Raw genomic sequence first — 24564 nt, 5'->3', positions numbered from 1 at the left:
TTAGGATATCTCCATGAAGAGGCTAAAGAACAGTGTTGCAATATAATACCCTCGAATATCTTCCTTAAATTAATGCAATTTTATACAATATTTTTATAGAGATTCTCAGGGTTAGCTGATGCCATACTTTTGCTGTCTCATTCAGTGATGAGAATCCAGCAACGGATGTGGATCAAACCTTCAGGTTTCTAACATTCTAATTTAAAACTTCTATAGGAATGGATGGTCTGATGTACTTTAAACCCTTCTTCCCCCATGTCATTCCTCTCAACTGAGGTTTGATGAAAGTGAACAACAGTTTGAGGCTGTGTACTCTGACAAGAGCCTGCAGTGCAGGTATTCTGTGTTAGTGATTGAGGGCATATCCACACGCTTTTAAAATCAACTGAGCTCATGGTGCAGTTGACAGTCCTGTTGGAGGATGCTTCTCAGAAGCCAAGGACACAAGCACACCTTTCTCTTTGCCACCACGTATTAAGAAATTCTAAAGTTAACAGCAACGAATGTACAGTTAGAATGATTTGTAATGCTGCTTTGCATAATTCAGAGTGGGTTAATTTTAGATAACTGTATCTTAGCTTCCACTTTAGTTATAATCTAATAATGAGGGAACTGAATTTTATTTAATAGTTGTAGTGTGTCACTGTTCCGTTACATGGAATGGAACAAGTATGTAAATATATATATATTAAATATAATATAAATTAAATATTTAATTATATTAAATATAATTATATATAATTATATTAAATATAATATATTAAATATATATAAATATATATATATTTGTACCTTCTTATGTCATTGTTTCATCATCTATAAAATAAAGAAATGAAATGTTTTAGGCTCTTTAATATTTGATCATTTTGTAAATAGTGATTAAGAAAATGCACCCATTAAATAACTGTGTGCCCCATACCCTTTAGAATGATTTTCTATATTGTGAACATTTTTCAGTTGGCTCTAAACAGACTTTATCATTCTGAATTCAACAGTTATTAAAAGGAAAAATTTCAAGCCTCATTTTTGCTGTGAAATGGAGAGAGTGGATTAAGGTGCTATGTTAAAGGACATGAAAGGATGTCCTTTCACGCAGGCAGCTGTGCCCCTTCTCTGTGGCAACCCCTGGGAAGAAGGCAGCTCAATTCCCTTGAAACTTTGTCTTATGGACTATTATCCATGAAAGAAATGTCTTAAATTTCCCCAAATGTCAAGAATCTTGCCTCTACTTCAGAAGTTTTTCAGAAGTAAAGTTGGAGGAAAGCGGCTATTGTTCAAAGCACATTCTTGAACAATACCTTGTAATTCTTATTAAATGCTGACTAATCAATGCAACTTAATACAACTCTTTTTTTTTTTTTTCCTCCTCCCTTCCAGCACCAAGGAAAAATTGGAGTTAAGTTTAATGTTGGGACAGATGACATCGCCATTGAAGAGTCTAATGCAATCATCAATGATGGGAAATACCACGTAGTCCGTTTCACAAGGAGTGGTGGCAATGCCACATTACAGGTGGACAGCTGGCCCGTGATCGAGCGCTACCCTGCAGGTAAGCAAGTGAATGTGTATCTGGGGGAGATTTTACGAAAAACAAACTGGAACAGTTTTGCGTCCGTTTCACCAAACTGTGGTTTTCTGAGAAACCATCAAGTATTTATTTATTGGACTTTAAAGTCATGTGAATGTATTGTTGTCCTAAACTGTTCTTGCCACAGTGTACAAATGGCATTTTATAGGAGGACTTGAAGGCACACGATATCATTTGCAAAATTCAGGACATCAGTGAAACCAGAAAAATGCACACATAAAAGTCAGAACATGTTAAAGCTCTTTTTACTGGATCCTTGCATTCAAACAAAGGAAAGGCTTTGTCAAAAGTAACCAAGTTAAAATTTAAAATTAAGGGAGAGAATATTACAACCTTTTTTTTTTTTCTGAGAGAAAATATAAGAACTGACCATTCCTTTGATGGATGGTGGCAAACAGCTGAAACTCATGAAAGGTACAGGAGGCTCATAAGACAAGTAGAGAAATAGTTTAAAAAAAAATTAGTACCGTAAATCAGCAGTTATAAGAACATGTGAGGAAAAGAAGGTTGTTTTCACTTTCATATAACCATGGAATTTGATAAGGATTCTGTGACACTAGTACTACTCATTTTAAGTCTATAAAATAAATGTCAATTCATTATTAACAAAATAAAAATTATTTATTAATGAGTTTTGTCAATACTATGTTACTGAAACAAAGTTGGTAGATTAGAAATTCAAACCAGTGTTACTTGTGGTTGCATGTATTCTCAATTAAAAAAGAGGCTTTTAAAGTAAAATATAAATTAATCATTTTCCTTTCTGTATTTTAGTACAAAATAGGTTACTAAAAGCATGAGTCTCATTTCTCTCTACTCCCTTTTAGATAGAACTGTTTCTTGCAGAGCACACAATTTATAACAGTACAAAGAAAAAGTATAAAAATGTTTTTATTTTGCACAATAAAAATGATAACCAAAATGTATATGTAAACTCCTCTATTAGAATTATTTGTTCTTGGAAGTAGTAATTTAATGGAATAACTAATTTATTAAATAAATACCAAATTTCCCTAGTACTGACTCACAGTTGGGGAATGTCTGTGATGCCCTTCTGGACCTTTTCTGATTTATAAAATTCTGAATCTTCAAGCCTCAGTTCAAATCTATTCTATCAGTTCCATAAGCCTAGTGCTCTGCAAATATTTGCTGAAATAAATGTAATTAAAAAACTGCTCTATGACAAAATTCAGAAGCAAGCAAATTAATAGTATGTCCAGTGTCTATTATAATATTGGCAAATAGTGGACACTCGATATATATCTGCTGAATTGATGCCCTAGGAACTATCACAATTTTACACTACAATTATGTGAACCATCTACAATAAGGTAAAGTAATGGAAGCTCTGGAAGCAAAGTAATGTCAATATGCATGTGCTATTACATAGCCCCTGCTTATCCCTTTTTGCATTCTCTGAAATGCTAGTATAAATGTGCTTTTTAAAAATAACTACAACGTGATTACAATTATAGAAAAGTAAATTGGTAATTTTCCTAAAATATGGATAAATCAATACCTATTTGCTGAGAGGAAGTCATTGCACTGGATATCTTGAAAGATATATAGAAGTGTCTAGGCTTTGCCCAGGGGATGTTGTCAACTGTGAATAGTGGACCTGAACATTTAAAATGATAAATGCTATTACTATTATAATGTGGCAGTTGCCTCTTGAAGATTAGCTTTGTTTTAACAGTTAATTTTTTTAATGGGCTTTATTTAATAACATTTTACTCTTGTCAGCATTTTCCAAATTGGTATCTTTAAGAACTCTGTTCTTGGGGTTATTAATACTTATAGCAGGCGAGGAGAAGTCCTATACTCAAGTTAGTTTGGGAAATTCTGGGTTAAACTAAGTTAAAAATATCTGTACTTGGACTTAATTTTATTAATATGCATAATGCATCTCTAAAAGAGAAAGCAGGATACATTACCCAAGCATAGATTATCAAAACCTAGTTTCTAATATATCATTACCTTTTAGTAAATACTTTGTTTTTTAAAATTTCTCTATCTCTCAATTTTACTATATTTTATTTCTTTGTGCACATACCAGATACCATATACTAGGGATAGTTCAAAAAAGACCTGGTCCCTGTCTTCTTTTAGCAGGCTAATATCCAATTTGAATACTGGTAGCTGAGATTGGGGCAGTATTAATTAATTGTTTGAAGAAATATTTATAGATATTTTTCTAGATTGATACTTGTTTAACGCATGTAATATCTTATTTACCAATCAAATAGATGTTCAGAATAAGAAATACAATATGAAAGGTATTTGAAAATCAGAGATGACCAGTATCATAATTAAGAAGCAAATCTTTAGAAATAGTTATTTTAAACACAACTTTTAATATCTAGTCAAGGATTCGAAATACCCTTTTACCAAGGTGTATTTTAGTTAATATTAATAAATCAAGAGTGGGCAAAGTTGCAATTATTCTGAAATATATAAGCAAGGACAAACAAAGAGTCTGCTTTCAAGAAAATTGGAACACGTGAGGATTTTCTATATATACATACAAAAAGTTAATGATCAATATGTAAAGAACTCAGGGGAGTCACCATTGTTGTCATCAAATGTTTTATTAATCATCTGTTCTATGTGCATTTCAACCTGATGCTTAAGAAGGAAATAAGCCATGAAAATTTCAAATACCTTTTTCTTTTACAAGCTTCATCTGCAACAGTGCCATAACAGCTGAATACAAATTTTAAAGTGTGTGTCATCTAGATTAAAGTTTTTATAACAAAATGATTTTTAAATACAAATTCAATAGCAAGGGCTAGTATATGTCTTTTATATTAATTTGTGGTATGGCTATTTTCATTAAATATTTTATTGGTTATTATTCATTAGAAAAGCAGATAGACTAATGCTTTTACCACGACATCCTATAATCAGAGAAGCAGGAACCAGCAGACAATATTTGGTTTCTTTTAAAGTGCCTACACTGCAAAATATAGGTAATAAGAGTTGAAATTAGTAATTAGTATAGCACTTAACCTTCCATTATAGGGCTTTGTGGTAAGTGCTTTCATATGAAGCAATTCATCTAGTAGCAACACTATACCTTTAATGAAAAGCACCTAAAGCATTGACCAGTGGTATTACCCGATAATTGTCTGGAAGGCTTTCATAGAAAAACTAATTAGTAGAGGTAGATTTTGTGCTCTTTTGGAGTATATGAAATATTTCTATAACTCAACAGTTCACATTTTAGAATTAACATTGGATTTTCTGAATAGCAGTCCTAGTTTCCATTATTTTCTGTACATGGAACAAAGTACAGAAGTAATATTTTGCAAACCGTTTAAAGTGAGAAACCTATTTATTGGTGCTTATCAGTTAAAGCTCTAGAATATAATGCATCATTAATCTCTGATTTGTCCGTAATTACAGTTATGTAGCAAAATTTTCTCTCTCAACAAAAATAGACTTCCTCTTCTTATAACATTAATTCACATAGCCTAACATCATCTTGATTTCCCAAACTAAAGATTGCTTCAGATAAATCACAGTTACCTTTGTGGGTAAACCTTTGAATTTTTGTGCCTACCACAGAGTATCAAAGATGTCTTGTATATTCTACACAAGGTCAAATATTCACTTTCTTCCCAAGTTAATATATCAAATCAACAAATATTTAAAGGAAATGTACTACAGAAAAGGAACATAATAGGTTTGCAGTGTGGTTACAGAGATAGGTAAAAAAAATGTTCAAGATTAAAAATACAATATGATATACTATGTGGGAAAGTATGAGATTTATCATATTATATTTAGCTAATTTCTTAATAAGATATAAACATAAAATAGGTTCTAAAGAGGAAGAGACCATTTTGGAGTGAGTGATATGGTAAGACAATGAAAAAAATAATAAACTTGATTTGGGTCTTTTCAGATATGGATTCCTTGAGGTAGAATTACCAAGAAAATTTTGATAGAGACAGAAAATATTTAGGAAGCTATTAAGCAGTCCAGGTATCAAAAGACAAAGAACTAAAGTAGGGTGTGAGAAAATAAAGAGGATGGATGCAGAATATATTGTGAGACTTGGTGAACAACTGAATACTAGGAAAGACATTCCCACATTTTAGGTTCTTTCTCTCCTCCTCGTCCTCCCTCTCTTTACCATCAATTTATTTAATGTTGTAATGCCACAGTGTGTCACCAGAAGGCACTAGGTACCAATGAAATGGAAACATGTTGTAAGAAGGAACAGAGAAGTCAGACGTGGTTCTTGCTTGCCGAGAGATTAGTCTGATTGGGAGACTAGCAGGGTCCAGAGAACATAAAAACGTCAAATAAAATGTATTAGCTGTCAAAATTAGTCATACGGAGTTTAATTGCTATTAGAGTTTAAAGAAAGGAGAAAGGTGGTCTGGGGTGCTGTGCCAAGGTAGATCCTTTAGGGATGAGACTATCTGAAAGAAAGACATGAATAGTCTAAGGGAAGATTCCAAGGAGAAGGTTTAAATACTTTTTGCATGACCATGCAATTTAGCTAGAAGATCTCATGGATATTAGCTCTAAAGCTTTACTTTGTTTTCATCAGACAAATCTGGTAAAATATTTCAGGGCTCAGGAAAGCCATATTGATTGTTGCTCTTTAAATTCTACACATTTAGTTTTGATAAATTGATTATTCAAGTCATGAATAATTCATCAGTTATCTATTTAAGCCACTCTATTATTTAGCGATTCCTATTTTGGTACTGAAGTGTTGGTTAATTTGTTGATTTTAGTGTTTTAAAATTTATGTTTAACTTAATTTTTACTATATGTGATGTCATTAAGAAAATCTACCTCATTTATGATCATTGCATTTGAAGAACCTCAAAGTTCTTCTATTTCAGCTCCTTCACTTATCAAACAACAAAATAGAACGTTGGAGAGGCCACTTGATTTGCTCAAGATCACTGTGCTAGTTAGTGGCAGAATCACAACTACACTTGGGACTCTTATCTACAGGTTTTGCACTTGCCTTTTTATTGTCTAGAAGACAGAAACCAAAATGAAGAGAGGGCATTAGATGAATCCTTGAACATGGCATGATACAGTCTTCATATAATAACTAAATGCCATGACTTACATAACTGGTCATACCTGTATATTCATCCATATCACAGTCTGTTATTTCTACTGACCCAAAAAAATGTGTAGACACACAAAACTACCTCAGGAGTATTTGAAAATGATAACATATGGAAAAAATACTTTTCTTATAAAAACCATAATTATTTTGTTTTTGCTAAAGTTTTGAATCAGTAACACTCATTGATAGGCATTGATTATTTTTTAACTTCACTTGAGAAAGTTGATTAGCAAATTAAGTAAATATTTATGGACTATTAGAATATTGGAATCCTTAAGGATTATTTAGGGAAGAAAAGTTTATCTTAATGGAAGACTTTTCACATGTTCTGGTTAAATGTACAGATACACAAAATGTTTGGTAGAATTTTGTTTTCTTCCTACAAAGGTAAGATAGTGAAAATATAACTCTTGTAGAAACTAATAAACTATACATAGGATTTTAATTATTCTTTAAATAAATTACTAATTTGGGGTAGAGTCCAACAAAAACCATAATAATCAGGGTTTGACACACAGTAGGTACTTAAATAATTGTTGAATAAATTCATTAAATTTCTATGTCAAAACATTGTCTTTTGTTGATAGGTTTTAGCCAAAATATAGTTACATGCGTGGATTAATGTTTATTTCAGTATATAAATGTTTGGCTTCCATTTGACATAGTTTAATGTTTACAAAACCAAATTTTCCACAGTAAATCTTACTCTGAGAAATCTGAAGCTTCAAATACTGCAGCTGTGTTAGACAGAAGACTTTTCCTATGTTGATTATCTTTTTTTTCAATTTTTGTTCAATTTTGCTGGGATTTGGGGGGCTATGCTTAATGATGAAATATAATGAACTTTTTTATTGAGCAGTTTGTTGAACATATCAGCCTAAAATTCTAAGCTTAGCTTCAAAGAAATTTTGTCCAAGGAGATGGAAAGAAATGATACATTCTCAGACTTGTCACTTGTTCTTACATAGTCAATGACTTGGATTTTTTCTTTTTTAATATCAGAGATTTTACAGTACTGTAAGACAACCATAGTAGGATTTTTTATTTTCTCACAAAAGAAAGAGAAAGTTTCTCTGAAGGTTTGATTGGGTTTGGTATCATTTAGACCAATGGTCCCCAACCTTTTTGGCACCGGGGACTGTGTTCATGGAAGACAATTTTTCCACAGACCAGGGAGGTGGAGGGGGATTGTTTAGGGATGATTCAAGTGCATTACATTTATTGTGTACTTTATTTCTATTATTATTACATTATGATATATAATGAAACAATTATACAACTCACTGTAGGTTAGGGACCCCTGATTTAGATTACATGGGCTGACAAACATAGATAATGAGGATATCTTCTAAGAGATTGTTCATGGTACAATACCCATAAAAGATATTTTATCAACTAGGCTGAACTGATCCATTCCTTAAATCAAAGTTTTATAGTTTGGCTATAAGTTGCCTTTTTTGTTTTATTCTTGCTATGTAATTTATGGAAACGTTTTTCATGTTCCATCCCAGGAAACTTGTCAGTAAGACCTATCAGTGACTTTCACAAAGTCTTCTTGTGCTACAAGCTAAAATGTCTGCCTCACATTAGTATTCTGTCCTATAGCACTTCGGCCAGATTCTCACAGGGCCAGCTTATCACTGACTGTAAGATAATCCTGAAAGCTCAGTTCAACCCAAGGAGGCCATTTGTTTCTGTTTTCAGAACATGCTCATTTTTTACCCTAAAAACAAATGCATATTAGTAATATTTGTTACTAATAATAATCTGAAAAATCAGTTACTGAAATAATCTGAAAAATCAGTTTCTTCAGATATGTGTTGAGTATCTACTATTTGGATTCTATTGTGAATGACGCAGAGACATATAAGTCAAAGCTCTTCCTATTTCTCCTGCTTTTTGCCTCAGTTAAGTTAATCTTTTGTGACTGAGTCGAGGGGATGGGTTGCCTTTACAACACCATGTGAAAACCAGAGTCCAATGAAATAGAATGGCAACCCATGGGTTCCTTATGTATTTGAAGTTAAAATTAACTCAAGCTCATTAAAAGAATGAGCTAAATATATTTTGAAACATTTAATGAATAAAAATTTGCTCCATGTGCCAGTTTTTAATGATTTTTTTTTACTTTGACAAGTTCTCAGATTATATTACTTAGAAAGCAACCAATCAAATCAAATTGAGAAATATTTCTTGATTATTACTTTGTTCAAAGAATTTTGCTAATTATATATCTTATGTTGTGATGTACAAATAGCAGCCCTTTTTAATGATTTTCAGAAAATTTCCTTTTTAACTTCTTGTTTGCCATTATTGTTTCCACTGTACAATTTGTTTAGCAATTTAAATTATTATCATAATAAAAGAATATACTGATCCCACTCCTGATTAAAGACAGAATAGTATCATGATTTTAAATAAGAGTGGCTGAAGTTATTGACTGAGATTGGGTTGAAGGACTTTTCTCCAAAGATATAAATAATCAGGTTACAAACAATGAATTAATCATGTCAGATATAAAAAATTGTCACTCCAGATGCAAAATTTAGTGTTTTGGGAAATGAAGTGGAAAAAGATTTTAAGAATAGCTAAAGACTGAAGGCCAGAGAAATTACATTTTTAAGGATATTAGGCTTTCAGGAAATTTCAAATGGCTTTTGCAAGTATTTGGTTGATTTTTAATAAGATTTAAAGTTTTGTAACAGTGTTTTTATAACTTGATTATCATCCAGAAGTATCTTGCTTATATCTTGTAGTTTATAATTACCTGAATTCAATGGATATAAGTCATGTTCCCAACTCAGTGACAAGCCTTTCTTTTACTACTTTTTCAAACACTCTGACTCTTTATTTTCTCAAGAGCTTTTTATTACAGAACCAGGAATATTTATATATATTTTTATGATGAATACAGATAACAATTAGTATTTTTGTGTGTGATTAAGCAATTTAAATTCTACTATGTGATTTTTCCCACTCAGCTTTTAATGTCAGCACTTGAATGTCAACTATGAACAAGGCTCATGCTTTTCATACTATTTTCTTTTGTCCATTATCTACGTACATTTTGAAAACTCAGGAATAAGTTGGTTTTAAATATCAGTTTACTTCTAATAAACAATGACAGTATGGTCAAGAGGTAGCAGAGTATCAAAAAGGTCAAAATTTGATACGCTGGTGTCAAAGCCAGTGTAGAGTACAAAAATTAGGTAACTATCTTCAGTTTTAGACATTAATCTAGATCAATTTTTCTTAACCTCGTTTGAATCTCAGCCTCCATAAGATTCTGATTAAGGAGGACATGTTATCTTTAGAAAAATATACATCTATCTGCATGTACACACAAAATTATATGATTTTTTTAGGGGTTGCCACATAACATCCTTAGGATTCAAAATCTCTGCCTGTTTACCTAGGATTCAGAACCTCTGCTCTATGTGTTCTTTGAGTAGGTTGAGATTTTAGAGGGAAAAAGCAAAGTATATTTAATGAACATATGAGGAACCTCCTCTGCCCCAAATGAAATGTGCCTCCAATGAAATTTAGCTGCTCTTTATTAACTTTCTACTAATAACCTTCCAACGACTGACACAGCCCTCTGGGTGTATCCTTTACTAGCTCAGATAAAATTCTTTTTCTTTAATAGAATAAACACAACTTTTTTATTTTTAATTTAGAAAAATTGTTCTCTCAAATATGATTATAAGAATGCCATTATCCTTCTAATAAATGTATTTTGAGCACTGAAACAATGCGAGATATGATTATAGCATTGAGGCATTGGACAACAAATATCCTTAAAACCAAAATGCAGGGTTCGAGAGTCTCTTTTGGATAGATCTATCAGTAAATCATCTGAGGATTATAAAGTGTGATGGTGAAATAATAGTGTCCAATATCTCAAAGACAAAAATTGCTCTTAATTTAATAACTTTGGAAAGTAAAAGTAAAATAGTCCTCCTTTATTCACTGGGGATACATTACAAGACTCCCAGTGGACGCTTGAATCCTCAGATAGTACCAAACCCTATGTATACTATTCTTTCCTATATATACATACCTATAATAAAGTTTATCAGTTGGGCACAGTAAGAGATTAGCAACAATAATAATAAAATTTAACAATCGTAACATACTATAATAAAAGTTTTGCAAAGAAGTTCTCTCTCTCTCTCTCTCTCCCCTTTTTCTTTCTCTTTTTCAAAATATCTTAGTTGTACTGTACTCACACTTCTTCTTGTGATCTGTCAATCTGATAACCCAGTTACTAAGTGACTAATGGGTAGGTAGTGTGGCCTAAATAGTGTAGATACAAGGGACAAAGGGATGATTTATGTCTCAGGCAGGATGGAGCAGGGTGGAGAGAGATTTAATCAGACACACAGAATAGCGTGCAATTTAAAACTTAAGATTTGGTTATTTCTGAAATTTTTCATTTAATATTTTCAGACTGTGGTTGACTGCAGGTAACTGAAACCATGGAAAGTTAAACCACAGATAAGACAATACTATTGTATTATCTTTCAATATGATAAGAACAAGTTGATAAAGCCCTTTATATATATATATACAGGTAACTTTAGAACTTAGGGACGATGACAAATTTTCTCTTTCTGTCTCCTTCACTTTTGTTTCACCATTACTTCCTTACTCTTAATGATCAGTCTTTTATATATGTACCCAACTAAAGAGAACACTGACAGTCCATTTCATTCTTTCCATAAAATAATAAATCTCTACTGTCAAAATTATTATAATTTAGGAGAATATAGGAAAAATATATGTTCAAGGTTATGAATTATAAACTACCTCAAATATGACAAATAAATACACTTTGGGCACTCTCCAAAGTTCATAATTCAAAAAAAGAAAATCTATCTAGGACAAAGGTCAACAAACTTTCATTATAAAAGGCCAGAGAGTAAATATTTTTGGCATTGAGGGCCATGTGATCTCTGTCACAATGACTCAACTTTGCCATTGTATCTCAAAAACAGCACTAGACAACAGGTAAGTGAATGAGTGTGGCTGTGTTCCAATAAATATTTACAGAAGTAGATAGAGGGTCAGATCTGACCTGGAAGCTATACTGTATTGACCCCCGATAGAAAGACATGATAAAAGAACACAGGAACCAATCTGACAAAGCTCATAGTAGCCAGAACTGGAGCAATTTGGGCAACAAAACAGACAGAAATAGCATTGGGTTATAACCCAGAGAGTAAAATAAATGTCTATGAACCCATACTGATACAAATGAGTAACTGAATAGATAGATACACAGATCGATATATAAATGGGGGACAGAGACAGCTCATCCTTACAGAAGAATTTCAATTAATAAATGTAGAAAGATGAGGGAAAGAGAAAATCAGCATTAGAATCCCAAAGTAATAATTTCTGAAGTCAAGATTCATCAATAGATACTAAAATCTGTGAGAAAAAGTTTGAGTGGAGATCAGTAATTTATTTAGTCTAAAAGTATCTCCTTCAAAGAGAAATAGTAGCTGTCTGCAGAGAAACTCAGCAGATCACCTGAGCTAAGTGATCAAGTTAAATGTCATCAGTAATAAGAAATATTGACTTCATGAACCTCCTGATGTGATGCACTGAGAAAGGTACTTCACTTTTCTGGTATTCTTGATATTCTCAACAAAAATCCATAACTTCAATCTAATTATGACAAATTCAAATTGAGGGACATTTTACAAAATAACTGACAAGTATTCTTAAGATGTGTCAAGTACATGAAGTACAAAGAAATACAGATCTGAAGGGATGAAGAAAGACATGACAATTTAATGCAATGTGATCTCTGGGTTAGATCCTGGAATAGAAAAAGGACATCAGTTAAAAACTGGTAAAACCAAATAGTTAATAGTTTATTACTAATGTTAACTTCTTTGTTTTGAGAATTGCCCAATGGTTAAGTTATTCACAAGAGGGAAGCTGAATGAAAGATATGTGGAACTCTCATTACTCTCTCTTGCAATTGTTCTGTAAGTTAAATTTTTTTCGGAATAGTTTAAAAATGGTTTTTACCTAAAAATACCTTCTCCTCAATTCTATATATTATACCATTATTTCATAAAAAATAACTTAATAAAAATTTATATCTTTTTGGAATTGGTAAGTCAGATGTATTTCTTGTGCAAAAATTATACATTGACATATTCATGTGATTATTAGAAAATTACGTATCAACTTAATTTCTCTAACAATCCACAGGTGTAAACTAATCTAATATTGTAGTTGGTTCTTAATTAAGACAGAATGACATAATACATGTGAAAACCTTTTGAAGTATAGAGCCTTTAAATAGGTTATATATTAAAATTTAAATTATGATGAATATTTTGTGTCAAATTTAGCCTCGTGGGGAAAATATTGCTCAAAGACAGACTTTCATCTTATGCATTTTAAAGTCTGTTTTGTTTTTAGCCTTATAAATTTGACTGCATTAAAAAGTAACTGACTTCCCTCCATCTTGGAAATTTGAGACTGACTTTCCTCATGTTAAGTATTATTGAAGTAATTTGTCATTTCGTGTATAATATCTATACTGGTGGCCTGAATATGTAAAATGTCCATTGAGAATCTAAAAGAGAATATATCTAACATAAGTCTGTCTAGATATTAACATGTGCATTTCCAATGAAGTATCTTAGCTGGATTTATGAGATATAAAACTGAACAGAATAGAGGAACATTTAGCTTCATTTTTCTAGATAGTGTCAACTAATTGATAACATGCCATAATAATTTTTCAGGGTCACCTTTCCTAGAGCATTTTTAAAAGTCCGAGTAGAATCTTCAGTCCTCTCATTTATTATTTTTATTGCTCAAGTTGGCAGAGGACAGGGATGAGAGTACATTTTATGGTTAGAGGAGAAACAAACAAAGAGAAGCTTTTTAAAATGAAAAGGTTTTCCTTGCTAAAAAAAAAGAAAAACAAAAACAAAATGGTCACAATCACAGTAGGAAGCAGACCTGGGCATAGTTAGATGAGGCCTGTGCTTTAAAGAAATGCAATTCAAATAGGATGTTAAATTATTCAAATTAATTAAATTAAATTGGTGTTGGACTAGCATTGAGGTGAAGAAGTAACAGAACTCACCCAAGATCTTATACATTCACAGAACCCTTTAAAATTTCTGCCTATCATAGGATCTAATATCACCAACAGTGAGTTAGGCATGTACTTTTTGCTGGGCACTCTATGTTGGACACTGTGCTAGTTATTCTATATATATTATTTACAAACATTATTGCATTAACACTATGAAATGTTTATAAGGCAGCCTATAGTATCTCCTTTTGATAAATGAGTAAACACAGAGAGATTAGGTTACTTGCCAGTTGTCATACATTCCAAAGTTTACTTTAGTGCTCTATAGTAGTATGCAATACTGCCTGTGTCATTTATTCTTATTTTTTCCAAAAAAAATTCAGAAAAGTAAGACCTTCATCCAGTTTGAGTAAAAGATAAACATTCCAACTTAACAGTGAAAGTTGCTAAAATTTTCTAGGCAGGATTATTTAGCAGCACCCCCAAAAACTACTTCCTATCCCTCAGAATCACTTTTTATGTTTATGTTTTTAAAATATCCCTCAGGCAGTTCTTACGAATAGAAATTCATGCAACTAAATATAGGCTTATCCTTCAGAACTTAAGAGATTTAGCGTTTTGGAAGTGGGCATCTTTTGTGAACTCACAGTAGTTACCAAATGAAAGAAAACACTGGCATATTTTATTAAATAATAAGGTAATCTCACCTTATTTAATCATTAACATAAGTATGAATTTTTTTTCACGAAATGTTCTTACTGTTTTGCATTGAGACTTTTTATATAAAATAGAAACCTAATATTAACACTAAATTTTTACTAGGACTTCAGTCATCTGTGTAGTTGTGAAGCTACAAGGGGCCACAAAATTAAGAAAATGATAGTAACATAATTTTTTTGTTTAAGAAATTCATTTAATGATATGAAAGGTCAAGTAGTTCTTTTTGCAAAAGTTCTATATGCGTAAAGGAACTTTATATAATGATATTTCATGCTGAATATAATATCATTATTATCTTATAATTTAAGTAATGCAAAAATGTAAATTCAGTGAGTTAATTTTATAACTGTGCTAACTATAAGAATTATGATGCAGAATATTATGATTTGCAGCAAGTCCAGAAAAGGACAAAATATATTTTAACCAAAATTAATAATTAATATGGGTCTGATTTTGACATTAACATAGTACCTATTAAAGTGCAAATCTAAGAGTACTCACTTCTAGACTGAAGCAGTTGGCACCAAAGTGCTATCGCTTCTTAATATCAAAGATATGTGGATAAGTTAACAATACATGATTTAAAAATATAAATCATTACCATATTAGTTTGCTAAGGCTGCCATAACAAAAATGTCACAGATTGGTTGTTTAAATCACAGAAATCTATTTTCTCACAGTTCTGGAGGCTAGAAGTCCAAAAATCAAGGTGTCAGCAGGTTTGGTTTCTTCTAAGGTCTGTTTTCTTGGCTTGCAAATGGCCGGCTTCTTGTGTTTTCAGTTTTTCCTCTGTGCATGTGATCCCTTGTCTCTCTTTGTGTGTCCAAACTTCCTCTTCTGATAAGAACACCAGTCAGATTACATTAGAATCCACCCCAAGGACCTCATTTTAACTTAACCACCTCTTTAAAGGTCTTGTCTGCAAATATAGTTACATTCTGAGGTACTGGGGGTTTGGGCTTCACCATATGACTCTAGAAGTGGGAGACAATATTTAGTCCATAACAGTCTCTAAGTTCTTTTAGGGTTCTTGTGTGGAGGACGCCAACAAACTGTTTATTTTCACTGAAGTCAAAACAAGGCCACTTGGACTTTAAAGACTTGAGGAAAAATTTTAGATGAAGTGTTAATCAGGCCAGAGTTGTATGGCCCAATTAGCTCAGCTTTCTCCTTGGATATGAAACAACCTAACTATAGATGTGCTGGATTATAAGAGAAATTTAGAAGACTGTGTGTGTGTGTGGATCAATTCCAGTTGTCCTTACTAATAGAGCATCAGTTCAAACCTGGACATCTTTGTACTTTTCTCTTCTCTCCCTTCTGTTCTACATTTAGAGATCCACTGGAAATTATAGGTGGCTTAACTTTAAGGGGAAATACTAAGGGGAGTAGAGAAATTCACAGTTTTATTCTGACAGATGCAATGAACTAGTTCTCCTTTGCACCTACCACATTCTTTAGGATGTTTGGATCTTAATTGGTGATCTCCACCCAGGCTGAGTGTTACACTGAACCGCCTACAGGTCTTTAAGTCAGCTTTTGCCAGACTTGATTGGATAGAACTCTCATGAAGAGATGCCTCTTGAACAAGAAATCGCCTTCAAAGTACAGTTCCCACAATCACAGGTGTTTGAGCAATCTAAGAAAAGGTTTACTTTGATACATTTTGGACAAAGGGGGTTTGCAAAGAGCAGCCATTGACTCGAAGTCCTTAGATTCTCTCTTAAATATTTCTGCTTTTATCTCTGTAGTGCTAAAAATTTAAAATGAAGAGACAAACCTCTTCTCTTTTCCATCATCATAATGCCTCTCCCCCATCCTCTTAACTACTCTTTATAAAACTGAAATCTCCTAAAATCTAATCTACATCTGCCTTTCTCTTTTTAAAATGGCTTTTAGCGCCATGACATGCTTCAGTGGGTGGGTAGAAAGAATCCAGAGAAATGTCTGAGTGGTGAGAAGTGTGTGTGTCTGTATATTAGAAAAAATAAAGAAGACAGGCTTGAAACATCAAACATATCAGAAAAATGTAATGGCTTAATTATAATGTAAAGGTCTCCACAGATGCTGACTGAAAGTCTTCATAACGCTGTCAAGACACTATGTGTTAGTTTTAAAAAAAGAGAGCAAAGAAAAAAGAAAGGAAGAAAAAAAAAGAACATAACATAACAAGCCAAAGATTTAACTGCCTTTTAAAGATAGTTGCTGAGTTAGAAACGTTTATGATATTTTGTTTTTAATGGCTCTAAAATTGTTTCCCTCATGAAAACCCAAAGACAACATATCTTAACAAGATGGCCTAATGCTTGTCTGTATGCAACACCATCTGAGGCATGGGACTATGGGTCATTAGCATTGAAGGTCAACTTAGTGGTCATCTAGTCCCCCAACCTCATTTTACATGCAGATAATGGGCCACACAATGTCTGCGTCTGTCCACAGTGTCTGTGGCCCTTCTTTGCTGGGAGCATTAAGGTGGAAAAAGAAGAGATTGCAGCATTCTAGTTGAAGTAGATCTCTTTGAAGCATTACTATATAGATTAAAATGCCATTTTGAGAGTGCTGATACCTAAAGTATTCTCATTCCGGGAGCGGCTTTTGCCACCATGCTCCTGGCATAGAACCGGTGGTACCCTGAATTCCATTTTTCTTTGGGGCAGGTGCCTTTGGCTTTTTCTTTGTTTGTGGCCTTTTCCAGTTAATGACCTCCTTTCAGTTATTCCCACTGGCTTGCAGGTAGCCATGCATAAACCTCTGAGAATAAAGTTGACTTTGCTTGGGAGAAAATGAAGTGATTTTGATAAAGCACCTGCGGGGTTTGGGACATCACATCTAATAAGGCCAGCTCTCTGGCCTTTATTCATCCTGGGAAATATAAATAGATTTATTTTCCATTCTTTACACCTACCTCAAGTCCCTTCTTATGATCAGATGAGTGAAAAAATTGTGATCTATATACTCCTAGCTATGTTATATAAGGCACATCATACCAGAGAATAAACAATGACACAACCACAATATAATGGCTAATATTTACTGAGTGCTTACTATGTACCAGGCACTGTAGGAAGAGATTTATACATACTATGTGTATTATTTTTACAAAATAATGAAAACCTATTTTACAGGTGAGAAAACTCAGGTTTAAAGATGTTATGTTACTGATCCAATGTTACCCAGCTAGTCAATAGAGAAGCCAGGATTTGAATCCGGAATTAGAATTCATTACCTTAACCATCAACTGGAGACAATTTTTCTAAGTGAAGTATGAAAACAAGAATGGAAAAACAAACAATGCGTGTACTCACCATTAAATTGGAACTGATTGATCAACACTTATGTGCACATATGGAAATAATATTCATCGGAAATCAAGTAGGTGGGAGGAGGGAGAAGGGGATGAGTGAATTCACACCTGACAGGTACAATGTACACTATCCAGGAATGGGCACACTTATAACTTTAACTCAAACTGCACAAAAGCAATTTGTGTAACCAAAGCGTTTGTACCCCCATAATATTCTGAAATAAATATAAATAAATAAATAAAAATAAAAAGTCCATCTACCTGTTTAAATAAAAAAAAAGAGTTCTCTTTCCACTGTGATCTGACCATATGGGTACTTACTTTCAAGAAATAATTGCTGGTGGAGAAAACTAATTTTTATTGGGGAAAAGTCATTTTAGAAATTTAAGTGAAATCCATAGTGTTCCGTTTGTCTACAACAGAAAAAATAATGGTCATTTTAAGGAGTTTTACATTTTATAAAATTGGAGTGGGCTAGCAATGGTCCAACAGCTGTATCCCAGCCTATCCTTTGCCCTTCCAGAGCGTTTAGTCTTAAATAATTTATGTGCAGTTGACAAGCCCATCTTTCTAATTGAAAAAAATCTTCCTACATTCCAATTACAAGTGAAAGAGAGAGATTGAAGTCCATTGAAAATGAGATTAGAATGCCATAATAATCAGACTGATTTTTCTTCACTGGAGAATAAGAAACTTCTCAGTACCATTTACAGAGCATATCAGACTGTACATGAGACATTCATTTATCTCTTCTTCCATAGACCAATATACATATTAAGAAGAATAGATTAAAAGTCAAAGTTGGTAGGAGGTGGTAGAAATTCTAGCTGTACTACATAATTCTCTGATTTTTAAAAATCAAGAACTGGGAAAAAATGCCTTAGAGAATATATATTTAAATTCTTGTTAGGGTGGATAAGCTTAAATGTTATGACATTATGATTTAGAAAGTGCTCAAGATTCTCATATCTGGCAAAATGGCAAAATGCCATTTGTAAGGTAATGTGGGGCTGCTCTTACATTTCATTTTTCTTATTCTCACTATTTAGTGATATCTATCAGTGGCCCTGCCTGTTTTTGTAGCTGTTAAACCATTCTTCCATCTTAAATGCTACACGGCTAGCACAAAAGAACTCTTTAGTATGCATGATAACAGAGTATGACCTTTAATTTATCGGAGTAGGTTCTGTATTTTGTTATCAGCTTGTCCCTGATGCTTTTCATTTCTTGCTGCTGGTTTTTGATATGACATTCCAGTCTCTGCAGTGGGAAACCAATAGCATATAAAGGCTTAAGGAAGAAAGTATAAATAGCTTATTTGTTCCACATAGGCAATGAGATCCAAAATTTACAAGGTTACCTTTATTTCTCACTAATCTGATGAAAAAATACACAGACTAAAAAGTTTTAATGTAAGTAGCTAATAAGAACAAGTGTTTCTACAAATCTTTGCATAAAGGGCTCTAGATATCTTAATGTAGATCCACATAAGAGAGCAACAATGAAGGGAGAAATTTCGTAAGCCAGTTAGACATGCACTAAGCTTCTAATTTCTTCCCCAAGCACCACTGAACTGCAGTAGATAGCCTGTGGCCTTCCATGCCCAACATTACAGCAGTCTCATGTGAAGTTACTGTTTCACTGGATACAAACTGCTGTTCCACATAAGGAGCTGGGATGTCATCTCAAGCATTAGTCACGAACAGAGCATGGCCCTCTTTGGGCTGTGCGTGCTCTCTCCATCTGTGAGACTGACTAGGCTCTTGAGTTGCACCATCCCTGTTTGCTGTAGCATTGCATTAAGATACCATATTTAATTTAGAGAAAATTTGTATGTGTTTAAGGAAGCAGTGGGAGCAAAATTGAAATGTGTATAAGTATAGTATCAATAATATAAAATTAAAATATGAAAAAAGATCACCCATAATTCCTCCACTCTTACATAAATATTTTCATTTTTACATATTGCCCTGAAAAACCTTGCCAATTTGCATCGTATTTTACTTAGTAGTTTTAATATCATGTGTACTAATTTTTTCATGTCTCATGGCATGAATATTTAACCATTTATTCATATTTGTAAGAATTTTTTGAGACTAGATATATTTTATTGGAGAGTATATTTATTTCAAAACTAGATATGGGGCAAGTAGCTTTATGAAGTTAAATAGTTTGATCAATTATCAGTCTCTTGGAGGTTAATATCCATATTACAACACATTTTTATGTAGTTATTTCAATAAAATTTAGATTGTAATCTAGGTGAAATTGTTTGCATACTGTCACACCTTCTTTCCTCTAATCCATTGTCTTCTCTGAACTACAATTCACAGGGTGGTTAATTGCCTACTTATGCCAGTTTTCCTATTGTCTTGAATTTTCACTTAAATTTTTTATTGTCTGACTTTCCTCATTTTGCTCCTTGACTCCCCAAAGTGTAAGCTCTCCAACTATAGGATCCATGTGATGTCTTAATGTACACCTGACACAGTACTTTCAAAGTGCCGTCAGTGCTTGTGCATTGACTTCACTGAGTCAGATTGCTTTTCTAATGTCTAGCTAAGCTAGCCTAAAGAAATATGGGGTTAGCTAGGGGGAACTAGAAAAGAGGGAAGGTGAAGTGTTTTGGAAACAAGAGATACATCTAGGAAGGGTAGATGTAAATGCACGCTTTGGGCTATTGACAAGTGTCATGAGAACACTGGGTTGGTTCCTAGAGATATGTAGAGGGAAAACCAGACATAAGACACGGACAAGAAGAAAAAAGGAAATATGAAGTCCAAGCAAAATTTACCATAACATGCTACAAAGTTGTATCCCTCCTCTCAGAAGCCAGTGAAGTACAGTGGTCTTTTAATTCACAACTAGGACCCTTTTTCCATTTCCAACTTGTTTCTGGAGAGGGTCAGAATTAAAAAAGTAGTAAACTTGGTGGATTGTTTTACTTGGGGCTTTTCTTATAGGTTAGGGGTAAAGAAAAGAAATTCCTGGAGCATTTTATGTCTCAAGTGGCTATGCATGACAGAGCATCATTATAAAAGGAAAAAATTAAATTACTTGTTTTCACTATGATCTCAACTGTAATAGGTCTTTTATCACTTTACTTACCTCTGCTTCACTATCTTAATCTGTAAAATGCAGATGATGAAAATATCCTCCAGAAAAATTCTCAAGGATTTGGAGAAGGTTACTGATTTCATGTCCCCAAGAAGATATTCTCACCCTAAACTTTATAAGGCAGAACCTTTATAGAAAGGACCATGACATTTTCCAATATACAAGAGAGTGCTATGAGGATTAAAGGGAAGATGCTGGGCCTTTATGACTCAGACTTACATTATAAGACATTGCTCTAATAACTATTCCATGGAATACCTTTGGAGTCAGATATATCTAATTTCAAAGGGTTCCTTTTTCTATTATTATGCATGATGCAGCACTAGTTACATCATCTTTTTGAGCCTCAGTTTATCCATCTGTAAAATAAAAAGTACTTATGATCTGGGATCAATATCAGAATGAAATGAGATAACCTATAGAAGCAAGTAGCACAATACACAAAACATAAAGCCACTCAATGCATGATTTTCCTATTTTCTGGTGGCCCTGTTTTCTTTAATTCCTCTACCTACAGACCATGTTCATAGTGAAAAATTATTTCCTAATGCATGAAACTTAGATGTATTCTGATTGGCTAATCTAATCCTGTTGTCAGAAAAGAAGCACCTTTAGATTCTGATAGTGTGTTATTCAGTGAGGTCGTAAAAGTCGAGAAGACAGTCCAAGTCCCTTACTGCTGTATATCAGCAATGAATTGGGCACACTCTAGAAGGCCCCTGCCTTCATGCTCTAAAGACTAGAAGATCCATAACTTCTACTACCTAATTTTGTTTCAATTTTGTATCATTTTTTGCTTTAGTTAAACTGGAAAGTAAAGTTGTCTTCTTTACAGGCCCTTGATATATTTATTAGAAGCAAGTGGTTCTTGGAGAGTTTATATTTAAATTTATTTTAATGAAATCACCACTAAAATTAGTCTAGAAAAAGATAGTTTTCAAAGTGATACATATTTCTGAAGATGCACTGAGTTCAAGACTGTCTTTTGTACACAGTTCATTAGAGAATTGAAGCATTTGCAGAAATATCCCCCGACCAAATCAACTATCAGCTCTCTATACAATTAGAAACAAAAAGGTCCCAAGTAGTATTAATTTCTCTATTAATGTGTATATACCATAGTATAGCCCACCTCAGGCTATAAATCACTGGTTTGTATTTAAGCATAAAATATTTTATTTAAGAGACTCTTTGCCCTATTGTATACCCCAATGGCAAAATTGTAATTGAAAGAGGAGCAGGATTACTGAGTCATTTTATACATGCACACATACACACATAGTAAATGGACATTAACAACCTTACTGCTTTATGAGTCTTGTAGAACATATACTATTTTAACATGCGACAAATACCCCAATAGGTTCAGCTTCACTTAGAAATTACTTATGAAGCAGTTACCATGAGCCCAGCAATGTGTATATAGCAAGGTATATAGCAGTGAACAAAATAGACGTGGGCCTGTCTAGAATCTATTGTATGAGCTTATTTGATCATGATTGTAGATAGATATTGCTGCTAAGTGTTGTAAGAATACCTAATGGGAGAAGGAGCTGCTAAATGGAATCAGTAGGTGGAGAAGCAAGGGACACAGGGAATAGTTCCGACAAACATATAGGCTGACAGGAGAAATAAGTTAGCCAGTCTAAGACGTGTGTGTGTGTGTGTGTGTGTTTGTATGTGTGTTGGGGGTGTGCAGGGATGTTGAGCAGCACATGGGGATGCAGGAAATTTGCAAGGCAAAGGAGAATGGCATGTTTAAAGTAGATTGGCTTACCTAACAGAGTTGAAAAAACTATAAAGTGACTAGAGTTTAAAGAGTTAGAAATAAATTGTTCAAGATGAAAATGAAGATCTAGGCAGGAGCCAAATAGATATATATGTTATGTGCATATCTTAATGATATAGGAAATAAGGTAATACATGGTACAAATATTTTCATTTAGAACAGCTATATTTTTTCAAAAAATCTCAATTATGTTCAAAATTCATTTATTTGGAACATTACCAGCTATGTCAGGTATTATTGCATTTGCATGGTCTGTATGGCACAATGCATACAACATTTAGTTTAAAATTATGTGATAATGCTGCTTTTAAAACTGCAGTAATTTTACAAAACTATGATAAACTTTTACTTTGCCTTCTGGGCTTAGGCATTTCCAAATGTCATATTCTCGGTTAAAATCAAAGGTCTAAAAACAGACTCCTAATCTTCTCTTGAAGTATAGATAGCTTTCAGAACCCTTTTTTGTTTCCTTTCCCAATGCTAAAAACTCAGGAAATAAGAAACCTTCAAAAGAAGCAAGTATCTTTTTTGTTGTTATAGTTTTCCTTTCATATTATTCTAGACAAATGCTTGGTTTATAGCCTTGCTTGTCTTTATTTTTCCCCCAAATATATTAAATGTGTCATATCAAACACTGACACTTTTATTTCTGAGGAGAAATTACGCAAGAAGGGTGAGGATCGACAATGGGAGGAGAAAAACTATACATCAGTGTTGTTCATATAGCTTGTTTCCACTGACCAATAGCTATAAGCTTATGATTAAAATTTTGTTTCCCGTTGTTCTTTGAGTCACATCATGAAATTTAACTATAGTTCGAGGATTTGAGTTTTATTGCTCTTTGCTGTTTACCTTGATTCTTTGAAATTACTCTTGTTTCCTGGAAATCTACCAGTTCACCTAGAATTAATATACTAATGTATGACCAAATGTTGTTAGTTAGATGGTGTCTTAGTCCATTTGGGCTACTATAACGAAATACTATAGACTGGGTAGCTTATGAACAACAGAAATTTATTTCTCACAATTGGAGAGATTGAGCAGATTTGGTGTCTAGGGAACCCTTCCGGGGTTCACAGACGGCCACCTTCTCACTGTGTCCTCCCACAGCTGAAGGAAAGAAGGGAATTCTCTGGAGCTTCTTTTATACGGGCACTAATCCCATTTATGAGGGCTCTCCCCACAAGACCTAATCACTTCCTAAAGGCTTCACCTCCAAATACTATTAGGAATTAGATTTCATGGCATGAAGTTTGGAGGAATACAAATATTCAGTCTATACAAGTGGGAAAATAAAATGATCTGGGATTTAATCAAAATAGAGGAAGTTACATTCCAAGTATGAATGATCAGATTTTCCTTTTCATTCTTCACTCCTGGAGCCTTGTTTGAAGTATCCCTTACATTTAGTACCTTATACCTAAGTGGCCACTCCAATTAGAGCTTGCACCTCACAATTGATTATGGCAGCATTACTACAGGTGAGGGTGCCGGGGGGCTTCCTCCTGTCAAAATGCTTAATCCTTTAGCAATTTAAAGGAAAATAAAACCAAATTTTATATACAGTTTCATTGCTTGAAAATGATTTTGATAGAGACATATATGTTGTTGGTGACATTTTCAGTGAAGGTATCAACAGATTGGAACCCACAAGAAATTAACTGGAGGAAAAAGAAAAGGAAAATCCCATCTTTCTTTTATTAGAGGAAAGGAAGTATGAGACTAAATTATCTTTTAACTATTCACTAACAAGCTCTGTTTTCATAAATCTAACCTATGTACTCAACAGATGGCTATAATTGAATTTTATGGTTTTTTAAAAAAAGTTGAAATTCTTCTCAGACCCTTTTTATAACCCAAAATGAATAGATCT

At 33.3% G+C, this 24564-nt stretch overlaps 1 protein-coding gene across 18 annotated transcripts in view; it reads left to right on the top strand.

Moving 5' to 3' along the window:
* The window catches only part of NRXN1 (neurexin 1), a 1034155-nt gene that overhangs the window by 866452 nt on the left and 143139 nt on the right, over nt 1-24564 (top strand). For all 18 annotated transcript variants that reach the window (XM_045549583.1, XM_045549582.1, XM_045549580.1 and 15 more), the window contains one exon: nt 1378-1549. In XM_045549583.1, the coding sequence (XP_045405539.1) occupies nt 1378-1549 (172 nt within the window). The remainder of the gene's footprint in view (nt 1-1377; nt 1550-24564) is intronic.

The sequence above is a fragment of the Lemur catta genome, chromosome 4 (assembly GCF_020740605.2).
Source record: "Lemur catta isolate mLemCat1 chromosome 4, mLemCat1.pri, whole genome shotgun sequence".
In the NCBI taxonomy this organism is placed as follows: domain Eukaryota; kingdom Metazoa; phylum Chordata; class Mammalia; order Primates; family Lemuridae; genus Lemur; species Lemur catta.
Note: the sequence above shows the minus strand (reverse complement) of the source record. Positions and strands in the feature narration are given on the sequence as shown.